The 8,189-nt window shown below is 43.4% G+C and overlaps 2 protein-coding genes across 5 annotated transcripts in view; one reads left to right on the top strand and one right to left on the bottom strand.

The window, feature by feature from the left end:
- The window catches only part of serpine1 (serpin peptidase inhibitor, clade E (nexin, plasminogen activator inhibitor type 1), member 1), a 66,727-nt gene that overhangs the window by 7,683 nt on the left and 50,855 nt on the right, over positions 1–8,189 (top strand). The gene's annotated exons all lie outside the window — the stretch shown is intronic.
- zanl (zonadhesin, like) overlaps positions 1–8,189 on the bottom strand; it is a 42,469-nt gene that overhangs the window by 19,594 nt on the left and 14,686 nt on the right. Inside the window, exons 36-55 of one of the 3 annotated variants that reach the window (XM_024288504.2) lie at positions 7,940–8,136; positions 7,618–7,756; positions 7,308–7,424; positions 6,680–6,804; positions 6,301–6,446; positions 6,040–6,183; positions 5,836–5,943; positions 5,545–5,714; positions 5,246–5,448; positions 4,602–4,746; positions 4,213–4,293; positions 3,933–4,126; positions 3,713–3,854; positions 3,348–3,592; positions 3,092–3,240; positions 2,837–2,965; positions 2,558–2,690; positions 2,335–2,476; positions 1,782–1,978; positions 1,541–1,679 (exon numbers count right to left, since the gene is read on the bottom strand). In XM_024288504.2, the coding sequence (XP_024144272.1) occupies positions 1,541–1,679; positions 1,782–1,978; positions 2,335–2,476; positions 2,558–2,690; positions 2,837–2,965; positions 3,092–3,240; positions 3,348–3,592; positions 3,713–3,854; positions 3,933–4,126; positions 4,213–4,293; positions 4,602–4,746; positions 5,246–5,448; positions 5,545–5,714; positions 5,836–5,943; positions 6,040–6,183; positions 6,301–6,446; positions 6,680–6,804; positions 7,308–7,424; positions 7,618–7,756; positions 7,940–8,136 (3,045 nt within the window). The remainder of the gene's footprint in view (positions 1–1,540; positions 1,680–1,781; positions 1,979–2,334; positions 2,477–2,557; positions 2,691–2,836; positions 2,966–3,091; positions 3,241–3,347; positions 3,593–3,712; positions 3,855–3,932; positions 4,127–4,212; positions 4,294–4,601; positions 4,747–5,245; positions 5,449–5,544; positions 5,715–5,835; positions 5,944–6,039; positions 6,184–6,300; positions 6,447–6,679; positions 6,805–7,307; positions 7,425–7,617; positions 7,757–7,939; positions 8,137–8,189) is intronic. The other 2 variants (XM_036216906.1, XM_036216905.1) reach the window with 2 other exon arrangements.

Raw genomic sequence — 8,189 nt, 5'->3', positions numbered from 1 at the left:
TAAAGTTAGTGCTTATAAAAAAAAGAACAGATTGATTCTATAGTCACTGAAACCTTGGTGTAAAATTTACTTTAAAAATGTAAGTGTTGTTTTAATTCCTTTTTTATCAGAAAAAGGAAGGGAATTTAGTATCGCAAAAGTTAAAATAAAAATAAATAATGTTGTATCTGGGTGTATTACAGAGGAAGCAACTTCAACTATTATTTTCCATAATTTTGTCAAAGGCATTGACTATATAGTGTCCCCTCCCCCTGTTGTTCCAGACAGGAAGTAACTGCTGGTTCCAAGAAGCCAAAATCCCATAGACTTCAATAGAGAGATAAACAGCTATTACTCAATCGTTCGATTAGACAGAATAACCCTTCTTGCTCTGTTACCTTTTTTTATTATGTTCTTCTTAACATGTTCTAGTCATGTTCTTGTTCCTATTTTTGAATTGACCTTGTTTCATTGGAGAGGAAGAAAAACGTGTTCTAGTGGTGATTATACACTCACTCGGTCCAGTTATCCTATACAGTCAATGGTCAATATTCAAATAAATGAGGTTTGTGCTCTGCAACTCCTCAACACAGTTCGTCTCTGCCTCTGTAGTCTTATTTTTCGCCTTTTTTATTTGTAAATATTATAATCTCGTAAATTATTCCAACTCTCTCTGTTTTCGTTGACGATGTCTTATACATTTAACCTTTGCTGGTGTTTTTGCTGCACCACAACAGGTCAAAGTTAACATAGCTCACTATGCTGACTCTGTGTTCTTTATCATGGTTGTAAACAATGCTGAGAGAACCTTCAACCTTGAGCCAAACTGTCAAGAATTGTATCTACGTCTTATCAGCTTTTTATTGAAAAGTCATGCTGTAAATGTACATGTGGAAGCAGCTCATCCCCTTTTTTATTACTTTCTTTCCACTTCATTAATGTATGGACAGAAAAATCTATGTAGACCCTGTAGTGACGGGGGCTGGCCAACAAGGCACAGGATACCTAATATACATCCATTCAAGCTGTCTACAGGACAACTCTATTTTGTTAGTCTATTAGATGTCTATCAACAGTGTTCTGAAAGATATCTGCTTATGGAGGTCTACTACACATCTACTTGTAGTCATCTAATCTTGAGATACTTTCAGATGACTATTTGAGTAAAAACATTACTAGTTCCAGAAATAAATACTGCAATTTTACATAAATTCATTCATCCTTAGAACCCACTAAATACCTATTGGGGTCACAAGTTTGCTGGTTCCAGTGATAGTTCAAGGTGGAGTACACCAGTTTGTCACAGGGCCACACAAATACACTCACACACAGGGGCAATTAGGAGACAGCAGTTACCATATGAGACACGATTTTGAACTGTGAGAGGAAGCGATTCAGTATTTTGGTCTGGGTGAGCTTTCAAAAGTACCAAATATATTGGACTAACGATGGAAAACAACAACTAGTGCAGATTAAATTCAGACCAAACATGTGAATGAACTCTCACCTCCCTACAGCGATAAATAAAGTATGGACTGAGATAAATAGACTGTAGACTTACCTGATGGGTAGCAGCCCAGCTCTCCGTCCTGGAGTTTGCACTCATGCATTGGAGGACAATCAGACGCCACACAGGTAACAAAGGGGGAATCACACCTGCACTTCAGCTTACAGTCCTCCACATAAAACTCCTCTCCAGGCTGACAGAGAAACAACACAACCGACAGTTGAGTACAGGTGGCTGCAAATCTGACTGTGTTAGCATACTGTACTGCTGGCCAATCACATCTAGTACACTGTACCTCATAATACTGGCCGTTGGTGTGGTTGCAGCCACACGAGTCACTCTTTACACATTTGCCAGCACTCAGGACGTAGCCAGGATCACACACACAGGCCTCAGAGCAGGGCCCACCACAGGAGGAGGGCTTTCCAGAGCAGGTCTCCTGACAGGGGTCAGCACAGGGATCATAGTGGCTGTTGGGAGGACACTTCGGTGCTGTGGGGAAAATACAAGTACCAGATAAAGTGACCCATCTGTCTCTTAATCAACGCTTAGTCAATTTATAGTTGTGCCTTCAAAACCTGTTCTTTTTATAAAAAAACAAGTATCTATGGAGTTTACCATCAGCTGGTAAACAAATGTTTGACCAACAATTGATATATCTAGACAGACTAGAATGTTTGAACTTGAGACTTAGCATGAAAGAGCTCGATGTTAATGAAGTCAATTGACAATGGTCTACCTGCTGGTCGTCCGTGATCAACAACAATGATCGGGGAGTGATTTATTTTAAAAGAAGGTCTATATCTTTGTCCCTGCTCTTCCTCAGCTATTTATAGACTCAGACTTACGGCAGAAGGTTTCGTTCCTCCAGGGTCCAATGTCAACTCCGCGGTCTTGACATTCGTTGACATAAGCTTCAATGGCTTCACACAGAATGGGTTTGGCTCCCTCCAGCTCACACAAGTCAAACAAGCAATCCCGGAAGTGATTCTGGAGGGAAAAGACTCATTATTAATTGACAATATCTTAAGCGCTTAATAGAACAAAACATCTAAGACTAAGTGGACATACATTGGGGTTGACTTTGGGGTGGCACACAGCGAAGGGACCGTTTTTGTCCAGCAGGATTCCACAGTAACCCTCATACAGTTCCTGCTCTCCTGGTTCACATCCAGGGATGGTGGCGTTGGGTTGTTTATTACACCTTACATTATAAACAAAAGGTTAACGATTGTTTTTGTTTAAGCCTTCTCAGTTCTAAGAATATACTGAATAATACAGGTGATCAGTGCTGACAGTGTTTAGTGTTGAGTAAGCAGGGAAAGACTAAGTTATATCACAAAGACTCACTCTGGATCAGTGTTCCAGCTGTGGCCAAACTCGTTGGCGTCATTGGTCATGGTTCCATCTGGTTTTTGGAAGTCATCTTTGGAATTTCCATTGTAGTCCCCACACAGTCCACATAACTTATCTTGGTAGCTAAAGAGCACAAAGTCAGAAGAAAGATTAGTCTCTAGCTTTTCATGACACTTTCTAGCTTTTCTGACGGTTTTAGGAACAGATGTGAAGATGTTCTGAGCGGACACGTGTGCGGTCTCCACGTACTCTTTGATGACTTTGATGTCCATGAAGTGGTTTCCATCGTAGCGAACAGTGACACCAAAGGTCATGGAAACCGTGTAATGTTTCCCTGACTTGAACACAGACACGTCGGGGGCGGGGCTCACGGGTAGGTTGACGTTGGTCCCGTTCACCTGCACACAAACAGACAGGTAAATAGACAGACAGTGTTTGAATACCAAAACACAACGATAGAAATCCTTAATCTTGTGGTGTTCACCAACTCTCCCCGATCTCTTACCTGCACAACGCCTCCTTTGAGTATTGAGATCTTCACCATGTGCACATGCACGTGCACAGCCTTCAGGTAGGAAATGGTGGGTCTGTTGTATCGGATTTCATTGTCAGCATGGACCTCAAAGTATGGCAGATCTGTGGCGTTGCAGTTTCCAGACATCAGGTAGCTGCAGCTACCCATGAAGTTGTATTTGCGCCTGTCAAAGGTGGTGTAGTGAGGATCTCCTGATGCTATGCAGGTGGATGTGTCTGAGAGAGAAATGCAGAAGATTGTGATGCAGGAGACTCTTGGGTGGGAAACGTCTGCAACTGTTGACGTTCTTCTTTCACCAGAACGGTGATTCTTGAGCAGCTATGTGACATTCTTACCTTTAGGATAACAGCCTGGAACACCGTTCACCTCTCGGCATTCCTCAGATGGGTCGCAGGAGTTATCTGTGCATTCCAGAGTGTAGTTCCCAGCACATCGGCACAGTTTTGAACAACCGTCTCCAAGTACAACCTCACCAGGCTGAAATGAGGATTGAGAATTCATCAGAATAGATTCATACCTAGATGAAAAGGTGAAGTAGTATCTATGACCTCTGACCTCATAGTAGTTACCATCCTCATCCAGACAACCACATTTCTCTATGGGCACACAGCGAGGTCCCTTAAAGACGAACCCTGGTTTGCAGAAGCAGCCACTGATACAGGAACCCGAACAGTTGGTGGAAGGTTCTTGACAGGTGGGGATACAAGCTGGACCACATTCTATGTAGTCAGCATTAGGAGGGCAGCGGTCTGTACACAAAAGGGAAGTTAGTCTAAACAAATGAGAGAAAAGGAACCATAAACCTGTCAAAACTGTAAATGAGGATATGCCATACTTGGAGGTTTAGTTGTGACTGGAGTATCAGGGGTAGATGGTTCTGGAGTTGGTGGTTTATGTGTAGGTGGTTCTGGAGTTGCTTTATTATGAAGGAAAACAAAACAATTAATTGGAGAAATCTAGTCATTTTTTCTATGCAAGCATAGCTATGACCTGAGCCTTGTTGTGCAAGTGACAGTATCCAAACACTTCAAAGTTTCAAATACCAGACTGAGTTTTGTTTGATGTGATAATAGACTAAGATCATTTACTACTCTGTGTACACCAGATCTTGTAAACACCAATTAACAGACCTTAAAAACATGTGCTATTCTTTTGTTAAAGTTTTCTCGTCACTATACAACAATGCACTTCAGTGGGTGTTGAGCGTGCAGGTGTTCAACATACCCAAAGGTTGACATTCATACAGCCCATCCTGCAGCTGGCAGATCTCAGTGTGTGGATCACAGCTGGTGTTGCGGCACTGGATCTGTCCTCCACTGAGACACTCACAGCTCTGCTCACAGCCCTCCAACAGCCACTCATCGTCCACCTGGAACACAGTACTGTTCAGAAACAGGTGTCTGACAGATGAAGATGTGTGTGAGTTTTCCGCAGTAAGTGTTGTGTGCCATTTTTCTGCCTTTAGCAAAAGTTATACTCTGGTAGTTTCTCTTATTAAGCATACTTAATTATAAATAGTGAACATATACTCGCAACTACTGTATCTAAACACTACCTTGTACTAAAGTGGAACAATTTAATTTTAAAATAAAGATATTATATAAAAACTAAACAACCATTTAATAGCGTCACTTTTAGTATAAAATAAGTATACTTGTAGTAGACTACTTTTTTGCTGAATGGGTGAAATCACAATACTCACATTTATGGAAACAGTGTTCAAAAAAGTTTCAATATACATGGACTTCTTTTTTCTGCACTCCTGTGTTTGTTAACAGGAATTTTCTAGATCAAGTTGAAGTTGCTTTCAGTTGGAACCAGGAGTTCCCAGTTCTGAACAAGAGACTAAAGGTGTGTTCCTAACTTACAGGGTGGTAGTTTCCACTGGAGTCCACACAGCCACAGTCCTTCAGGGGCACACATTTGTCATCACTGAGGATGAATCCTGGGTCACACTCACAGCCCTCCACACACACGTCCTCACAGCCGGGGGGGCCGACCACGCCGAGGCAGGTCTCAGGACATGAGCTCACGCACAGAGAGTATGAGCTGTTAGCAGGACAGTCCAGGGCTGCAGAGAGGAGCCAATATGAGGTTTTTTTTTATCTCTGATGATGACCTTCAGCAGGAACTAGAGAAAGGAGCTGTGTTCTTCTGGAGAACTTACGGCAGAAGTCTGGATCCCTCCATTGGTGGACTGTGACTCCGGCGCTTTGGCAGGCGTCAGTGTAGGCTTGGAGCTGGTCACACAGAACGTGCAGCTCACCGTTGAACTGACACATGTCATACACACAACTCTGGAAGAACGGTTCAGGATCCACCACACCAATACACTCTCTGGACAAGGAAACAGGACAAACATCAACCTTTTTTCAACCGGCAGGGCATCAGAATCACTTATGGTTCTAATCTTAACACATGTTTGGTTTTGGTTCTGCTCAGGAGCTGGTTTTCTCACCTGAAGGGCCCAGAAGGATCTTCAATTTTCCCACACTTGTCTGGTTTAGTCACCTCAGCCTCCAGTTCAGGGTCACAATCTGGGTCAGGCGTTGTACCTGGACTACACCTGGACACCACACATGTTCACACATCCTCAGTCCCATTCTTCAAGGACAAACTTAGAAACTGTCAGACCTCAGCTCAGTCAAGACTCTTCACTCACGATTCATCCTCGTCCTCCTCCGTCTGCCAGCTGTTCCCAAAGTCGTTGACGTTTCCCGTTAGAGTGCCGTCCGGTTTGGTGAAGTCGTTGCCTGCGTTCCCGTCATAGTCTCCACAGAGGCCGCACATCTGGTCGTGGTAGGAGCTGAAGGAAAGCAGATGTAGGGCTCAGTGTTTCTGAGCCTCAGCTCCTCTCAGCGAAACAAGGACGTTCCATCAGCAGATCAGCAGACTGAGCTGCAGAATCAAAGAAAACACCAACCTGGGGACGGAGATCTGGGCATAATGATTTCCATCCCAGCGCACCCTCAGCCCAAAGGTGGTCTGCAATATGATGTACTGACCGGCAAGACTGAGGGACATGAGTGGTGAAGGGTTGTGAGGGAGTGCCACACGGACGCCGTTCACCTGCAACACGGGAACGCAAAGACTGCTTCAGAAATCAGATTCAACCAGCAGAGATGAAGATCAAGCAAAGAAAAGAACTGATAAGACGTTAGGAGTAGCTAAACTAATGAAGAAGAGGAGTGAACTAGCAATAGAAAGTATATCCAGGAAAGAGTCAGACAAAGATTCACTTCTATTCAGATAAAGAATTGACTGTAGAGTAGAATCGCGCTCTGTTCATCTTTTGGACTGACCAGAGTTCTCTTGGACTTCATCAGGGTCACTGTGATATCGTTGACGGTGACATAGAGTTTCTTCAGGTAGGACACTCCGGACACTCCTCGCTCTTCGTTCTTCCCCTCCACCGAGAACCAGGGATCTGCACAGGAGCATCCACCAATCACAAGGGACATCAGTCAAATGTATACTGGGTGTAACTTGGGAAATTTGGTGATTTGCTTTATGGTTATGAATAGGTGTTGATTTAGGTGTTTATTTGACTGTATCTGAACAAACATCATCATATGTCAAAAGCTTCCCAGTATGAGGTCTATCAACATTAGTGTCTTCAAAAAAGACTTGTTAAGACTTGACTGACAAGAAAAGAACAGTCATAGTTACTACCTCTCCATTTCCATTCTTCCTTCGTATTACCAGAACCTTATGCTAATCTGTTTTAAACCCTAAAGTATGTTTTTCTTTCAATAGGGGGATTAAAATTTGTTGTTTAACGATTTCGTCTAATTTGTTTTCAACTTCTTTGGTTAAATCACAGAAATTGTTGGGTTTCATTCTGGATTCAACCCACATTTAAAGTAAATTCAGTTAACTTACATGGTTGTAGGTGTATAATTGTAAATGGAAATGCCCAGTTGCACCTACCCGAGTCATTCCTGCAGGTTCTGGCCAATGTGTAGGTGCAGGTTCCCATGAAGGTGTAGTATTTCTTGTCAAAGGTGTTGTAGTGAGGATCTCCAGAGACGATGCAGTCCTGAGAGCCTGAGAGAGAAGAATAAGCATTTTGAGCAACTTACTGGAAAACTGATACATGTTTGGGACACATCTCTTTTCCCCAGTGACATTCGGAAGACATTCTTCTGTCCATTGATGTGGCTTATACCATAGCATTTTCATCTCTTTCTGGAAATGAAGAGCGCAATTGTTGATTAAGTTGCAGTGACTGTGGGCTTACCTGATGGGTAGCAGCCCAGCTCTCCGTCCTGGAGTTTGCACTCATGCATTGGAGGACAATCAGACGCCACACAGGTAACAAAGGGGGAATCACACCTGCACTTCAGCTTACAGTCCTCCACATAAAACTCCTCTCCAGGCTGACAGAGAAACAACACAAATAGTTCAGCACTACAGCATAGAGGACGCATTTGCTAAATTGAGCACAAATCTACATTTAACAAGAATAGCTGAGAAATGTGTGACAGTAGCATCCACAGATCTACAGATCCACCGCACTGGCTGAATGGTAGGATCTGTTAGCAGACAGAGGTTCACTGTACCTCATAATACTGGCCGTTGGTGTGTTTGCAGCCACACGAGTCACTCTTTACACATTTGCCAGCACTCAGGACGTAGCCAGGATCACACACACAGGCCTCAGAGCAGGGCCCACCACAGGAGGAGGGCTTTCCAGAGCAGGTCTCCTGACATGGGTCAGCACAGGGATCATAGTGGCTGTTTGGAGGACACTTCAGTGCTGTGGGGAAGACAACAGATACGAGTGAAGGGTTTTATTCTTCTCAAAACCCA

Source organism: Oryzias melastigma, linkage group LG18 (assembly GCF_002922805.2).
Source record: "Oryzias melastigma strain HK-1 linkage group LG18, ASM292280v2, whole genome shotgun sequence".
Taxonomy (NCBI): Eukaryota; Metazoa; Chordata; class Actinopteri; order Beloniformes; family Adrianichthyidae; genus Oryzias; species Oryzias melastigma.
This window is presented reverse-complemented; position numbering and strand designations above follow the sequence as displayed.